Source organism: Bombina bombina, chromosome 1 (genome assembly GCF_027579735.1).
Source record: "Bombina bombina isolate aBomBom1 chromosome 1, aBomBom1.pri, whole genome shotgun sequence".
NCBI lineage: Eukaryota > Metazoa > Chordata > Amphibia > Anura > Bombinatoridae > Bombina > Bombina bombina.
Genome location: NC_069499.1, coordinates 1,564,682,945 through 1,564,701,550, shown reverse-complemented (window position 1 = coordinate 1,564,701,550; position 18,606 = coordinate 1,564,682,945). Strand labels below are relative to the sequence as shown.

Here is an 18,606-nt window from a genome sequence, read left to right as displayed (position 1 = left end):
TCACAGTGCGCCCGATCGCACCATAAAAATGAATGTAGCTCGCTCCCTCTCTGGTCTGGTAGGGAAAGCGAGCTACATTCAGTTTAATGGCGGGATTTACAGGTTTACTGCCCCTTTAAAACAAACTATAAAATATAATCCCATACCAATAACTGGTTTATCTCTAGAGGATATCAGTAAAATCTAAATAATATTAAGGTAAATAAAATTCAAGGTATATATAGCTGTATATATCTATACCTATGTATAATATATGGCAAAATAAAAAATTAAATTACATTGCATGTACCGAGACATTATTTTGCCAGTTTTTGTAGTGCCGTTTTTTCTGTTACACCCTACACACGCCAACTTTATAATCAAAAACTGCCTAGTGCAGTGTTATTTTAAAAAAAAGCTAAAAAAATTAATAAAAAACTATAATGCCCTCTATTTTGAGGGCACATGGGGCACTTTTAGAAAATTAATCAGAGATCGGATTTCTGGTTAATTTTCTGAGCATTAATTGCTACTGCGAGCTCGTAGTAGCAATAACCAGCCACTTGTAATGGATGTTTAATTATCGCCCATTTGCGAGAGCACGATAATTTAGTGCTCTATTTATAATTTGGCCCCTTATGAGGAATATGGTTTTAATTTATGTACCCTTAAAAAAAAATATATATATATAAAATTCAGACTAGAGCGCACTCTCACCTTCAAAATCAACCGCCAGGCTGCCAACAGGTAATAGTATAAAAGTCAGAGATGCGGCACTAGCTGATTTTATTAGTGTAACGTTTCAGGGACACGCTCCCCTTCCTCAGACCAACGTTACATTAATAAAATCTCATTGGATTAAAAGGACGAGCGAGTGCCGCATCTCTGACTTTTATATATATATATTTATTTATTTATTTTAAATTGAAAATAGTGACCAGTTTGAGCAAGGCTGCAAAACTACACAAAACATAGTAAATGATATGGTTTCTGCAGCGTGGTTGTCTGATTGACTTGTGCTGTTTTTTTAGACCTAAAAAATAATATTGTTTTTCCTAGAAAATAAATCCTGTCCCTTCCATGTAGATACAGTTTAGATGATAATTCCTCTCATTTTGGCAGCCAGTTACAAAGAAACAATACCTTCGATTCGCTAAATCTGTATCCAGTCTCCTACAGCCAAGTCACTAAAGACTTTTTAGGCACAAATTATTTGTAAGAAATATTCTGAAAATTTTGTTTTTAGAATATTTGGTTGCTGAATTATTGGTGAATGTTTGGTAAATGTAGAAATGTCCTTTGCTGCAGGTGAACAAGTGTCATCTGTAGTTTTATACTTATCTTTAGCGTGCTGGGAAAGTCGCGCTTATCCTGAGCTCCCCCCAGCTCACTTTAGGTAAGTATTTTACTTTTTGTAACTAATGTAAAGAAAACTAATAATATATACTAAAGAATTTCATTAACATACATTAGTTTTCATTAAAGAGACAGTCTAGTCAAAATAAAACTTTCATAATTTAGACAGTGTATGTAATTTTAATCAACTTTCCAATTTACTTTTATCATCAAATTTGCTTTGTTCTCTTGGTTTTTTTTGATGATAGCTAAACCTAGCTAGTCTCATGTGCTAATTTCTAAGCCTCTTATCTCAGTGCATTTTGACAGTTTTTCACAGCTCATGTTCAATGGGTAATAAAGGAATTATCTATCTTTATAGTGCACTGTCTCTTTTAAATTAGTGCAAAACAAGGAAAGGAGAGAGGCGCCGTATGTGTGAATTGATTACCCACTGGGTGAAAGAACAAAGGTGATGCAGGGTACTCACATACTACAAAGGCACTCTGGTGTGCCAGCAGTTGCAGGCTGGTTTTCAACAGCAAACCAGCTAGCTGATCCAGGCAGTCGCTGGAATCCCAAATATGATAAGGCCCAGTGAAAGGTTCAATCCAGGTGTTGTATTAACCACTAGCCAGATTAATAGTCCAAATAATGGATAGGAGGGGGGACCACCCCTTCCCCTCAGTAGCGTAGATAATAGCACACAGCAATTAGGAGTTAGTAATTAAAAGTTGATTTTAATAACATAAAAAAGAAGAATAAAAACAACTCATGCTGTAATGTTCATAATAAAAACATGCAACGCGTTTCACGGTTTCCACCATTTCATAACCTTTGTTCTTTCACCCAGTGGGTAATTTATTCACACATACGGCGTCTCTCTCCTTTCTTTTTTTTTTTTTTTTTTTTATTGAAGTCAACAACCAATACAGAGTATACAGAGTATAGAGTATGTCTCAGAACATTCACGAGACAATGGGTACAGAGCATAATTAGGAGACAATGTATTCTAGTATCTCAAACATTTCCATATAATGTGGGCTATCACATACAGAGACTTCAGTTTTGTTTTAGAGTATAACAAATGTAATATAAGCAACAATGGTCCTCTCCTAGCTATATACAAAGAGAAGCAAGGTGGCTATTCAGATAAGTAAAAGACTAGGGAGGAGGTGACTCTATAGTTATATGGGGAAGAGGGACGCAGCGGGCAAGAGCCGCTCAGATATAATAGGGGAGGGATGGGGGGGGAGACGGGGGGGGCGGAGTCAATAGGTATGTCCTCATCAGGAACAAATTAGGTGGGACTAGAGTATTATTACTTGAAATAAACCAAATCACTCTGATCTAAGCCTTTGTAATACTTTGTATGTAGATCAACTATTTTAAAACATTGCACAACATTGTGTCCAACCAAAGATCTGGGGACTAGGGCCACACCAGGATGTACAGGTCATTATCTCATGCCACGTCTATACGGTACCATCTCGGCCGCCAATAGCACCGCACAGACATGGAACAGTTAGAATCACTCATATTGTGGTTAAATAAATATGAAATGTAATAGAAAAAACCAACATCAATATAATATAAGGGACTCCTGGGTGAGCTCCTCTCCTGGGGCGATGTCAACTATAGACGATGTGGGAAAAAGGGAGGGGGGTATGACCCGCAGGCAACCAGTACCAGCGGGAAAGGGAGGAGAGGGGCTCAGTAGTAACCATAAGTGTGTAGCATAGGTAATGCCCATAAGAAACACATTTTCTAACAAGCAAGTCATACTATAACATATTCATGACAACAGTATCACCACTCATAATCTAACAACCAGAGGCTCCGAGAAAAGGTATTTCTCAGGTAATTAAAAATAAATCTTGCATAAACGTTGATGCAGGTGTGTACGTAAAATAACCCAGACATATAAAGGCCACCTCAGATCAGCAAATACCTCAGCAGCACAGCATAAATACTAACTAGTGTTGAACAATGAACATATAGTATACCTAAAGTATATACAGTGGTGTGGGCCCCGAAATCAATCTTTACAGACCTCATTAGGGTTGTCATGAAAATACTATATGCACTATAAGGCGTTCATTTATAATAAACCTTATGAAACAACTTCTAGTGTATTGATAATGTTATTAGATTAGGTGAGGTTAGTAGGTAGACCATGTGATAACTAGGGCAATATGCTGTTAGTAGATATTGTAAAAATAAGGCTGTTTGGAGCCTTAACTGTTAGGGAGACAAATTGCGATCAGATATTTGGTAAAGAATAATAATATCTGCATCTAACCAGATAGAACATACCAGGGCGAAAATCAGTAACGTTCATTGCTCAACATATGTAGCTGCTTGAGTAAAATTTATAGGATGACAGTAACTTGTTAAGAATATGATTATTGCAAACACTTCAAGTAAGGGTTAACCTGAGGGCAGAGTGGAAGTAAAACCATAAGCGGATAATAGATCACAGCATCAGACATGGTAAGCATATCGTCATTAGTGTTACTTAGTGGGGCAGAGGGATAGCCTGAGAAACCTTTTAATGTATATGTATGACTACCCTAACAAACATAGATCTGCAATACTAAGGAGGAAAGGGGAACAATCAGAATGAGCTTTTATATATGCATCCCATCTATTATATTGAAGTAGTTACTGGGACTGAGAAAGGCGGCCCTCCTTATACCTGTATTGTACATTATAACGTATCAAATGACTAAATAGAATATGTTGCAATGTATAATAGAGAGTTTATAAAAATTATAAGGTCCTGTAGTGCTGCAGTAGAAGCCTAACTGATTTTATGTGAAGGGCAAAATACAAACTAACTACGGTAGTGCCGGGTAGAATGCAGTAAGATAAACTAAGGACTAAGAGCATTAATGTCAAATTTTGTCAGGCAATAGATAGGTAATTAAAATTAAACAAGGGTAGCTTGGTAATAATTAAATGTGAGAGGGCTGTCTATTTCAACCCACCAACAGAGGGATTAACGAGAAATATTCCTCACCAGCGTTTAAGACCTAAGTAAAACATTTAGTGTGGGTATACATAGTGTTCCAGTTGTGTGGTGTAATAGCATAGATTGTGGCATACATATAGGGGACTCAGCACATAAACTCTCAGATTCAGTTTGTGCCGTTGTCAGTATAGTTATTCTTTAACCGATGCCCATAGGAAGTGTACCTCCCGCTCCTGACAGCGGCACTGAAATGAGCAACACATATAGCCAGCTACTTAGGTCCCGCACTTCACTTCTATGGCACAGGCTTGAAGGAGTCGATCCAACCATGAAGTGGAAAGCTTAGATCGGCTATGTGGATCGACTGGTGTGGCGCCGCTCTCTTAGGACCGTCGGTATATGCACTCAACTCTGCTTCTGTGAACATTTCCGGAATGGTGTATTCATGAATCGGCATTCTCATGCTGGTCTGTGACCTCCTCAGACCCTGCCGCTGTGTGGAGGCTATCGGCCAAAATAGGTGAGAGGTATCCTGCAGTCTGGCTTCCCTGTCATAATCCAGGAAACAGGGTACAAAGTCCACAGTAAGGCTGGAAGCCGGTAGTGAGGCCGAAGGTCTCTGTATTGCGGGTACTAGAGTAATCTTCTCCTTACGCCATTCTCGTGTTCCCAAGATATGAGCCTCAATCACCTGGTCATCTCCGTTAGGCAGGTCTAGGATGAGAGGTATCGTGGGAGAAGCAGGCAAGGGGTTAGTGCGCTGGATCACCACTGTTTGTTGTGCGATAGCATCGTTGATGGGTCTTATGGTCGCATCCCGCAGAGACTGAGCTAGTTTCACAAACTGCTCAGACATTTTCTTTTCCAGCCGTGCGAACAAGATTCCGATGGTATCATAGCATAACTGTGAATCCATGTCAGGAATATCACCGTGATCAGTAGCGATATTAAATTTGCAGCTTGCAGCACAGAGGCCACACTTGAGTTGTCTTAATGGCAAATAGTGAGAGGTATTGCTCCCTCAAGTCTCAGTAATCCAGCTTGCCCCAGAGCGGGCAATCAAAAGATAATACCCTGAAGGTTTACATAAAGTAGTTGCCCAATTGTGATAGTAGAAGGGAGTACTCTTATAGCATGGTTAGTCTTTCTCTCAGGCAATATTGCAGTGAGGGTCCGTAACCGTGTGTTAGTCCACAATCACAGCTGCGTGCTTTTGAGGTAAGGCTAGTAACTCCGCCATCAAAAATAAAAAATCTACTCCCATGTTCTTGCAAGGTCCCTGGTGAAAAGTAGGAGCATTTGTATACAATTATCTAGAAGAAAGTGCTTAAGACTCCATTAAGAAAAGAGAAATTTTACGGAGCTCCTTCAGTTTGCATCTACTCAGCATGGCGGTTGGCTCCGCCCCCCGTCTCTCTCCTTTCCTTGTTTTTCACAGAGCTGCTGACCCGTTTTGGTGAAGTTAGGAGTGCTGCCTCCTTCCTACAGAATACTCCTCCATACATCATATATATTGCTTACAGGACTCCCATCATACCATAAAGATTGCCTTTGGGACTGGGTGACTATATCATAACATCTATTGGTGGGCCGACTGGTTGGGCCTGATACCAAAGAGACATTGAGTCTTTTAAAGAAAAATATACCTTGAGTAACATACATGTTTTTTATATACAATATTTTTGGTTTATGAGAGTCCACATATCCATCTAAAAATGTGGGTTCTATATATAGCGCCTCCTATAGGGCCACAACCCTATTTTTCTTGGTTTTCTCTTTTAAATTAGTTTGTTTAATATTAATTTCATCCACTCATTTCTCCCTTTTTAAGTGAATCATCAACCTAGTTTCTATTTCATATGGATGGTCAATCTCTAATGATGAGATGAGCCAGTGGTCACATTACATTATACTCAATAGATTATAGTCTAATTTTAGTTAAAAAATAATAATAATCACTTACTAGTAATGAATTTAATTTAGCTGCATATAGTACTCACTCAAATTTACAAAATATAATACAAATACTCTTGCCAGGTCTGTGGATGAGGACTGTAATTTGGGTGAGCCTACTTTAGATATTAAATATTAATCTGGTAAATAAGATTGTTTTTAATTAACTAATTAATTAATTATATATATATATATATATATATATATATATATATATATATATATATATATATATATATATATATATATACATATATTTATGTAGCCACCAATCAGCAAGTGCTACCCAGGTGCTGAACCTAATATAGTCTGGCTCCTAAGCTTACATTCAAATAAAGATACCAAGAGAATGAAGAAAAATTGATAGTAGGAATAAATTATAAAGTTTCTTAAAGGGATAGTAAACTCAATTTTTTTTTACCAATATTTACAATCTTTATAAAATAACATTATACCTTGTAATTTACATCTATTAACTATTTCTTAGTGTTTGCATGTATTTTGTTAATAAAAATCTTATTGCTGTCAAACCTACTTTTTAATTATTATTCAAGCCCTATAACGATAGTCGACCTAGGTAGAACCAATATGGGGCCCAGCATGCGCGGAGTCTCCTCTTCTAAGTCTCACGCATGTGCATGGGGATCCCATCTCTCCTCTGCCTTGAGGCACGTCATTACCAAAGCAGCAGAAGCAGAGGTTTGTGACGTCGCAGGCGGTGGGTGTGCCGCTCCAGGCATCAGAAGTAATGTACGGAGTGGATGAAGTTGCTGAAGATATTGCATTTAAGAGTATGGTATTCACCCCTAGTCAAATGAGCATTATGTTGCGTGCAGTATTTTTCCCCTAGACTAGCTAACATTTCCTCTAGAACAACGAGCAATGACAATATTAAATATGTTGGACAGGAACTTTTTAATTTGGTGCGCATGCGCTATGTAGTGCGTGTGTTATTTTCAACAAATATATTAATGAATATTAAAATTAGGGTATTCCTACTGCAGCGCTATTGGATGTAGCATGATGAAGAAGATTCCCCATGTTCAGCTTACTTTTATAGGTGGTCGTTTGAACAGTTTGGAAGAATAAAAATTATGTTTTTAATAGATTTAGAAGCTTTGTTTTATAACAAAGTAGGTTAACGCAATATATTATATATTAAGCTTTGACATGCTATGCTTTATTTATATGGATGATTGACAAGATTTATAACCCTTAAAATTGAATGCTCTATCTGAATCATGTTAGAAAACAAATTGGGTTTAATATCCCTTTAAAGGCTCTTTTTCTAAATATTACAATGCTCTGGCTCCCTCTAGCTGTTAAAGGAACACTGAAGCCAAATGTTTTCTTTTGTGATTCAGATAGAACATGCAATTTTAAGCAACTTTTTAATTTACTCCTATTATCACTTTTTCTTTGTTCTTTTGGTATCTTTGTTTGAAAAAGAAGTCATCTAAGCTATTTTTTGGTTCAGTACACATGACAGCACTTGTATATTTGTGGGTAAACTTATCCACCAAACAGCAAGAACAACCCAGGTTGTTCACCAAAAATGAGCCGGTATCTAAACTTACATTCTTGCATTTCAAATAAAGATACCAAGTGAATGAAGAACATTTGATAATAGGAGTAAATTAGAAAGTTGCTTTAAAATTGCATGCTCTCTCTGAATCACGAAAGAAAACAATTGGGTTCAGTGTCCCTTTAATGTGAACGTATGTCTACATGCTTTTCCTTTCAGTGCTTGTCAGCAGAATATTTTCTTACCCCTTTGCTTTGTGACAAATAGTTTTAATACATTTAAAACAATTGTGCAATAGTCTGACATTTCAGGAGAATTTACATTGATTTCTTGTTTGCAGAACTAATATGATCAGCTCATTATCATGGATTCTCTGTCTATCAAGTGCATATTGCTGTCTATAGTTCTCTTCCCTGGAGCAAGTGGAAGTACAAGTATGTTTTACTTCATTTTACATGGTATTTTATGTTCTCACTAAACCAAAACAATGCAAGTTTACATTTTGTCAAACTAGACAAACAATATATATTTCAATAAGTAGATATTTAGTGCAAGCATTTGAGCGCGAACGATAAAGTGTTTGTATTCGTCGGGCTTACCACTGATATTACGAGTTGAAAGTAAACACGATCACTTGTGCACAATTGTGATTTACGCTAGAATGATTACCACGACTTCAGAGCTCTGGTTAAAGTTTAGGGGCGCGATCCGATATAGATCGCAGTTTGCGGCGCAAGCGAGGGAACCCACGTCGCCCGCAGTTTCAGCTCGCAACTCGAGCTATCCAATATGCGGCGCCGTCACTTGCTAAAGTGGCGCAAGTCTCACAAACCAGCGATGTCCAGAAATCTGCTTAAGTACAGATTTTTGGAGTCGCCAGTGACTTGCGCCACGTTAGAAACTGCCGGCGCCTACAAAACCTGACTAAAGTCTAAATCACCGCACTGTCTAACACGCCTACTAAACATAGCCCGACACGTCTAACACGCCTCCCTAACATAGCCCGACACGTCTAACCCTCTATCCGCTATCCCCCCTCACTATCCTAACAATAAAAAAGCTATTAACCCCTAAACCGCCGCTCCCGTACCCCGCCGCAACCTAATAAAGTTATTAACCCCTAAACCGTCGCTCCCGTACCCCGCCGCCAGCTATATTATATCTATAACCCCCTAAAGTGAGCCCCTAACACCGCCGCCATCTATATTAAAATTATTAACCCCTAATGTAAGCCCCTTACACCGCCGCCATCTCTATTAAAATGATTAACCCCTAATTTAATCTACCTACCCCGCCGCCAGCTATATTATCTATATTAACCCTAAGTATATTATAGTTAATATAGGTATTACATTATATATATTAACTATATTAACCCTAATTATATTAGCGTTAATATAGTTAATATAGTTACTATAGTATTTATATTAACTATATTAACTCTATCTAACCCTAACACCCCTAACTAAATTTATATTAAATTAATCTAATTCATTTATAAACTAAAATATTCCTATTTAAATCTAAATACTTACCTATAAAATAAACCCTAAGATAGCTACAATATAATTAATAATTACATTGTAGCTATGTTAGGGTTAATATTTATTTTACAGGGAAATAGTTAATTATTTAAACTAGGTATAATAGCTATTAAATAGTTATTAACTATTTAATATCTACCTAGTTAAAATAATTACCCAATTACCTGTAAAATAAATCCTAACCTAAGTTACAAATACACCTACACTATCAATAAATTAAATAAACTACAAACATCTATCTAAAAATACAATTAAATTAACTAAACTAAATTACAAAAACAAACAAACACTAAATTACAAAAAATAAAAAAAAGATTACAAGATTTTTAAGCTAATTACACCTATTCTAAGCCCCCTAATAAAATAATAAACCCCCAAAATAAAAAAAATTCCCTGCCCTATTCTAAATTAAACAAATTTCAAAGCTCTTTACCTTACCAGCCCTTAAAAGGGCCTTTTGTGGGGCATGCCCCAAAAAATTCAGCTCTTTTGCATACAAATACAATACCCCCCCCATTACAACCCACCACCCACATACCCCTATTCTAAAACCACCCAAACCCCCCTTAAAAAAGCCTAACACTACCCCCCTGAAGATCTCCCTACCTTGTCTTCACCACACCGGGCCGAACTCCTGATCCGATCCGGGCGATGTCTTCCTCCAAGCGGCAAAGAAGAATTCTTCCTCCGGCGACGTCTTCCTCCAAGCGGCAGCAAAGTCTTCATTCTTCCGGCGGCATCTTCAATCTTCTTTCTTCGCTCCGCCGCCGCGGAGCATCCATCCCGGACGACTACTGAACTACGAATGAGGTACCTTTAAATGACGTCATCCAAGATGGCGTCCGCCGAATTCCGATTGGCTAATAGGATTCTATCAGCCAATCGGAATTAAGTTAGAAAAATCTGATTGGCTGATTGAATTAGCCAATCAGATTCAAGTTCAATCCGATTGGCTGATCCAATCAGCCAATCAGATTGAGCTTGCATTCTATTGGCTGATCGTTAATATATATAATGTAATACCTATATTAACTATAATATACTTAGGGTTAATATAGATAATATAGCTGGCGGCGGGGTAGGTAGATTAAATTAGGGGTTAATCATTTTAATAGAGATGGCGGCGGTGTAAGGGGCTTACATTAGGGGTTAATAATATTAATATAGCTGGCGGCGGTATAGGGGGATTAGATTAGGGGTTAATAATTTTTATATAGGTGGCGGCGGTGTAAGGGGTCAGATTAGGGGATAGATAAGGTAGATGACAGCAGTGTAAGGGGTTCTAATTAGGGGATAGATAAGGTAGATGGCGGCGGTTTTAGGGGCTCACAGTAGGGGGTTAGTTTATGTAGATGGCGGCGGGGTCCGGGAGCGGCGGTTTAGGGGTTAATAACTTTATTAGGGATTTCGGGGGGGGGGGGGATCGCGGTTGACAGGTAGATAGACATTGCGGATGCGTTAGGTGTTAGGTTTATTTTAGAAGATCGCGGTTGACAGGGAGATAGACATTGCGCATGCGTTAGGTGTTAGGTTTATTTTAGCAGCCAGTTTAGGGAGTTACGGGGCTCCAATAGTCAGCGTAAGGCTTCTTACGGCTGCTTTTTGTGGCGAGGTGAAAATGGAGTAAGTTTTCTCCATTTTCGCAACGTAAGTCCTTACACTGCATATTGGATACCAAACTGAGCTGGTTTGGTATACCTGCCTATAGCCCAAAAAACTACGGGCGACGGCAGAAATATACGCGCGTAACTTCTAGGTTACGCCGTATATGTGATACCAAACCCGCGCAAATATTGGCGTCGCCGGCTTTTGCGGGCGACGATTTTTATCGGATCGACCCCTACGAGTCCCCTACGAGCCTTGAATAGTGTTTGCTTATTGGTGACTACATTCAGCCAACCAATAAGCAAGCGTAACACAGGTTCTGAACCAAAAATGGGCCGGCTTTTTAGCTTTACATTCCTGCTTTTTAAATAAAGATAACAAGAGAACGAAGAAAAATTAATAATAGGAGTAAATTAGAAAGTTTCTTAAAATTACATGCTCTATCTGAATCATATATTTTTTTGTATTTAGTGTCCATTTAACTGCTTTTTGAAACATAGAAGTTGCACAAAACACATCAAAAATACATTACAAAGCACAGTCACACTCATAATAGCAATAATAAAAATTATTACAAAAATATTGCACGCAAACGTTATAAAGGCTCAAAGATATGAGGTCTCGGGTGTTAGAAAAAAAGGCAAGCAAAGTAATTTAAAATTGGGATACATACATATACATCTCTAAAAATGCATATGTATGTGTATATATATATATATATATATATGTCTATATATGTGTACATATGCATTTATATGTGTATATATGTATTTACAGACATACATACACATATAACACATAAATACATATATATATATATATATATATATATATATAGTCCATATGTAGAAAGTAACAGCACCACTGCATCAATTTTCTTAAAGGTGAATTATTTCTTTATTGGAGATATCACAACAATAAAACAGCGATGTTTCGGACCTACATGGTCCTTAATCATGCATAGTTAAAACACAGTAAAACACACATTTAAAAAGGGTGGTATGACCAATCAGATTTCAGCTCACATTCTTAATTGAATTAACCCATGCCTATCCAGGCAAGATAATATACATATTACTTTTTCTATTAGTGGCCTCTAGTGGTACCATATTGAATAACACCCTATCAAAATTTATAAAAACAAATACAGATCGTAGTCCCTATTCAGACCATAAGGATACAATGTATTCAATTTCTTGATCCACCAAACTTCTTTTTGTTTTAGTTTAAGTTCTCTGTTACCCCCTCTTCTGTGTGTGGGGATATGGTCGATTACTTGGAAGCGCAGCTGACTAACAGTGTGTCCCATTTGGGTGAAATGTGCAGATACTGGCAGAGACATATCTTTAGATTTAATTGATGCCTTATGCTGACTAAACCTATCCCTGGCGGCTTGGGTGGTCTCTCCGATATAACAGAGGCCACATGGACATTTGAGTAGATAGATTACATAATTGGTTTGACTCTGTGCATGCCACAATGGGCCGCCCTGGTGGGGATGACATATTTTTGTGAACCTTGGGCAAGGTATAAAAAACTGGTGTTATAGGATGTATATAGACGATATTTTTGGCATATGGGGGGGCTCATTGGAGTCTTTGAGGTTGAGTCTTTCAAATTACCACCAATGCCATCCTATAGACGGGTGAGAAATCTAAGGGATAATCTAGTCAGAGCAGATGTGGGGACAACTAAACAATCTGAAATTAACTATTTGACTACTCCCAATAAAGGATGTTATCCTTGTCTGCACTGTGCACTATGTAATTCAGTTATTAGAGGTAAATATTTGGCCCAAAATGACAAACGTAAACAGTATACCATCAATGGTCTATACACTTGTCAAACCAATTATGTAATCTATCTACTCAAATGTCCATGTGGCCTCTGTTATATCGGAGAGACCACCCAAGCCGCCAGGGATAGGTTTAGTCAGCATAAGGCATCAATTAAATCTAAAGATATGTCTCTGCCAGTATCTGCACATTTCACCCAAATGGGACACACTGTTAGTCAGCTGCGCTTCCAAGTAATCGACCATATCCCCACACACAGAAGAGGGGGTAACAGAGAACTTAAACTAAAACAAAAAGAAGTTTGGTGGATCAAGAAATTGAATACATTGTATCCTTATGGTCTGAATAGGGACTACGATCTGTATTTGTTTTTATAAATTTTGATAGGGTGTTATTCAATATGGTACCACTAGAGGCCACTAATAGAAAAAGTAATATGTATATTATCTTGCCTGGATAGGCATGGGTTAATTCAATTAAGAATGTGAGCTGAAATCTGATTGGTCATACCACCCTTTTTAAATGTGTGTTTTACTGTGTTTTAACTATGCATGATTAAGGACCATGTAGGTCCGAAACGTCGCTGTTTTATTGTTGTGATATCTCCAATAAAGAAATAATTCACCTTTAAGAAAATTGATGCAGTGGTGCTGTTACTTTCTACATATGGACTGTATCTGTTTGGGTTTTTGCTGATAGCCCATTGTAACGAGCACACAGCCAGGTTAAAGCAATCCAATAAGTGCTGGACTCTATCTGTTTATTTTGTATATATATATATATATATATATATATATATATATATATATATGCATTGGAGCCCTTTGCCGTTAAGTAGATGAAAACATGTAAAAGCTTATTTCACATTCCAATGCACATAGCAGAATCATACTAAGTATTTTAGATAGATATTCCTATATATCTGTGTGTGTGTATATATATATATATATATATATATATATATATATATATATATATATATATATATATAGGTATAGATATATATTGCAACAATATACCATCAGATATATATAAAATAATGTATTTATGAATAAATAGAACGTATTCTGCTATGAGAAAAACATTAGAATGTGAAATATTCATATTTTCATGTCGGGTTAGCGCGAATGAGAATATGCAATCTGGTTTGCACAAGAGTGGGATGTTTTTCCACTTTCCATTTTTTTACTTGATTGACTTCTATAGGGAATGCATAAACGTGCACGCAATATTCTAACTTTTTTTTAACTAGTTGAGTTACCGCAAGAGCAAAAACATTTTACTTTCAACTCATAATATGAGCGCACCCTGATGAGCACAAAAAGTTTACTTCTAGCACAATTAACGCTCGAGCAGAAGTGTTAATCTGAGCTTCACTCGTAATCTAGCCCTTAGACAGATGGTGAGATTTCATAGTAAACTCTTTTAAATTAAATAGGAAAATAACATGAAAGATGCACACTCCCTTGCAAGTCCCGGGACTAGCATTCTGATTGGTTGATTATTTTGAGGTAATATATCTTCCTTTTCTCATAGAGATGTTCATGTGATATTTTCTAGTCAGCTTTTTACAGCTATGCTGCATCACTTTCAAATGTTTTAACATTTTGGTATCATGTCCTTTTAAGCTTGTCATGCGCTGTAATGGACTCAAAGTTTTGGCTTCCTCTTCTAAAAAGCCAGATGCCCTTTACAATTAGTTTAAAATACACATTAGCAATATCATCATATTAATATTTAAGAATTATGTTGGCTCTAATATTTTAAATATAAAAGCTACATATAACTATAGATATATAAAATATATTAAATCCTGAAATATGTTATATTAAAGTAATGAAGAATGTATATTTGGCAAGTTGCTGACCAGAGAATTAAAATAGTGGTAGGATTACATTTAACACCTGAAGAAATGTTTCTGCACTTGTGAAACAGAATGAAGAATCATGAACATTGTAAAGAACAGAAGCCAATAACTTTTTTCACCATTCAAATTATTTCACACAATGTGCCCCATGTATAAAAAAAAGTATCCGCCCCCCCTTTGTGGAGCTCTCGCAAACAGGGTCTGTCAATGACCCCAAACTAATGTGTTCAAAATTGTTTGTCCGCAGCCTCAGAGGCAGTGTCCAAGACAAGCAGGATTACTTTAGAGACCAACCTGGAGTCATTTGATGATCATCAAACTACTTTAGAAGTCATTTGAACATCATCAGGCTTGTAAAGTCATCAGCTAAGGTAGAAACGTCTGGGTGATTACCTTACTGATTACGTCACAAGCATGAACAGCCAGTGAATGACTCTAGAGTTATCTCATTTGAATATTTTGGCCTGTGGGCAAACTTCAGGATAGCTTCTGATGACTGGAGTCATTGATTACTTCAGAATGACTCCAGGAAGATCATTTATTTTGTCTATGGTGTAGAGGGTAAGACATCAGATTATTATTTCTTCTTACACCATGAAAATCAGGCTCAAACTGGGAAAACATCCCTGCAAGGACCCAAAAGTAGAATCTACTCATTTGTACATAGAACCCTTTGTGGCTCAACTTTTACACCAGCAACTTGGACTAAGGACTAGATTACAAGTGGAGCGTTAAATTATTGTGCTCCCGCAAACAGGCAAACCCGTTTGCTGGAGCGCAATAATTAATCACCCATTACAAGTGGCTGGTTATTGCTACTGTGACCTTGCAGTAGCAATTAGCGCTTATAAAATTAACCAGAGATCGTGGGGCATATTTATCAAGCACCGATTGGAGCTTGATGCCCCGTGTTTCTCAGCAGTTATGAAGCAGCGGTCACAAAGACCGGTGCTCCAAAACCTGTCCGCCTGCTCAGAGCAGGCAGACAGACATCGCCAGAAATCAACCCGATCAAGTACGATCGGGTTGATTGACACCCCCCTGCTGGCGGCCCATTGGCCGCGAGTATGCAGGGGGCAGCGTTGCGCCAGCAGCTCTTGTGAGCTGCTGGCGCAATGCTGAATACGGCAAGCGTATTGCTCGTCATGTTCAGCGAAGTCTGGCGGACCTGATCCACAGTGTCGTATCAGGTCCGCCAGACCTTAATAACTAGAGGCCCAGATCTCTGGTCAGATTTATAAATATGCCCCACATGGCCCCAAAATAGTGTCTAGTGTAGTTTATTAAAAAAATAAAGATGGCAGCCTCTTTATTTATTTTTATAAATTTACTGTACTAGCCTAGGCAGTATTTTGTGGGTAAAGTTGGTGGGAAAAAGTGCCTTTACATTGCAGTCAATGGGAACTGTGTGTTCCCAGTTAATGTATATGTTTATATACATATATATTTATGTCTATATATACATATTATCACAGAAATATATATGTATATCAGCATATACATATATATTTATATTTGCTGCCATCACTGCGCGATTTACCCCCTTCGCTGGCGCTGAAGTCCTGATGACATCCGCAACGGCATCAGAACGAGGCTCTCATAGAAGTCTATGGAAGCACGCTCTCATGAGCGCAATGCGAATGCAAGCTCACGTTCGCATTGCGATTAACTTGTGATACCAGCGCACATTATCTTGTGCTAGTATTACAATGAGGAGCGCTAATATCACTTGAATGCAAGCGATATTTAGCGCTCCACTTGTAATCCGGCCCTTAGAGTTTAAACCTGTATTTTGCAAATGTTATGCTATGATGTAGTTATTTTACCTGATGTCAAAGCACTGTGTCATATGTTGATGTATTATAAAATATACAAGCTAGACCCATGACAACTAATTTTACATCTGGCTGGCAAACATCCTTTGTATTGCTAAATCATCATTTTTCAAACCTCTTTTTCTTTGTTTTCTACCTAGTTTTTTTGTCTGCTAAAAAAAACTCCACAGTAAACGTAACTACTGGACAAAAAGTGACTCTGATTATGAACTGCACCGTTACAAACTTTGTGGAATTCCGAGTGCAAAACACGGCAAATAATGGTGACAATGTGCTTCTTTCTACTGATACATTTGGAGACAAGAGTGATGAATTTGGAAAGTATACCCTTCATGTGAACACTTCCTATGTAGCGTTCACCATCAATAAAGTGGAAGAAATGAATTTGGTGCGCTACAGCTTGTGTGTCGAATTAAGAACCGATTATTTCTTAAAGGAAGTGACACTAACCGCGAATGGTAAGTTATAAAGGAATGCTCATTGCTAGTTTTTCTATCACATAGCGAAATGCAACTTTTGAGCATTTTTTTTTCTTGCATAATCACAAAGGTTACTAAGCAAGTACTGCAGCAAAACTCTTCTTACCTTTATCACTTTCATACATATTTATATATACACAATGGGCCAGATTACAAGTGGCGCACTGTTTAGCACTTTCGATCATGCACAAACAGTAAACTTTTAACGAGCATGGTTTAGCGAGCTTATTACAAGTTGAAAGTAAAAATTTTGCATGCGTGCTAAACCCGATGCGATCTCACTTCAGGACTTTGGGTATTGCGACCACGCTAACGCATTCACCCCATAAACTTCAATGGAGCACGTTATGAAAAAAAAAACTAACACTTACCACTCACGAGCTAACGCAAAATCACATTAGACCTACAGTATTAAATCAAAAGGTAGTTATTATTATTTAACAGTCCAATGCTCTTCACATAGAAGAAAATGTTCTTTTTATTTTTAAATATATACATTATTTCTATGTATATGTTGCAGGTAAAGTCCGAAATTGGGTTATCCTAGCATTACCCGGGTAATCCTAGGATTACCAAATCAGCTCTGGGTAAAGTCCGAAGTAACATCATAAATCTACTAAGAGTGCTCTGGGTAAAGCCCAAAATAGCAATATGGGGCCTATTTAACAAAGGTCTGTCAGACCTGATCCGACAGTGCAGATCAGGTTCAACAGACCTCGCTAAATGCGGAGAGCAATACGCTCTCCGTATTCAGCATTGCACCATCAGCTCTTGTGAGCTGCTGGTGCAACACCACCCCCTGTAGATTCACGGCCAATCGGCCGCCAACAGGGGGGTGATTGTACTCGATCGGGTTGAATTGCGGCAATGTCTGTCCGCCTGCTCAGAGCAAGCGGACAGGTTATGGAGCAGCGGTCTTTAGAGACACGGGCCCTCAAGCTCCATCCAGAGCTTGATAAATGGGCCCCCATTAATCTACTCAGAGTAGTCACTCCATCAAACATATATACGATGCACTGTAATTCCCTCTTCCAGGACTGACCAGGATTGGATCCAAACATGGTCATGGGTGTATTGCAATTGGTGCTGTCTGTAGTGGGTCCGGAGATGCGGTAAGTGGAAAGCCAGGCTAATAAAGTAGAAATCTGCACAATCGCCTGTTGGTGGAAGCAGTATAATCGGCTCACTCAAGCCGTGGATAATCAAGTAATGAAAAAGAAAGAAGATTGCTGCCAGACAAAGCGGATACCTAGAATGTTCAATTTACTCAACCGCAGTCAAGGGATAACACAGGCTGGAACACCTGACATGTTTTGCGCTGGCGTACCTGTGCTTTTTCAGGTACCTCTGATGAAGCGCAAGTACGCCAGCGCGAAACATGTCAGGTGTTCCAGCCTGTGTTATCCCTTGACTGCGGTTGAGTAAATTGAACATTCTAGGCATCCACTTTTTCTGGCAGCAATCTTCTTTCTTTTTCATTAATATATATATATAGACTGTACATATATATATATACATATACAGATTACAGATGAACAGTTATAGATATATACAGATTACAGATGAACAGTTATATATATATACAGATTACAGATGAACAGTTATATATATATACAGATTACAGATGAACAGTTATAGATATATACAGATTACAGATGAACAGTTATATATATATACAGATTACAGATGAACAGTTATAGATATATACAGATTA

At 37.8% G+C, this 18,606-nt stretch overlaps 1 protein-coding gene across 2 annotated transcripts in view; it reads left to right on the top strand.

Annotated features, from left to right (window-relative positions):
- LOC128656047 (uncharacterized) overlaps positions 1 to 18,606 on the top strand; it is a 91,365-nt gene that overhangs the window by 8,742 nt on the left and 64,017 nt on the right. For both annotated transcript variants that reach the window (XM_053709714.1, XM_053709707.1), the window contains exons 2-3: positions 8,107 to 8,200; positions 16,554 to 16,871. In XM_053709714.1, coding sequence (XP_053565689.1) covers positions 8,131 to 8,200; positions 16,554 to 16,871 — 388 coding nt within the window. In that variant the 5' untranslated portion in view covers positions 8,107 to 8,130. The remainder of the gene's footprint in view (positions 1 to 8,106; positions 8,201 to 16,553; positions 16,872 to 18,606) is intronic.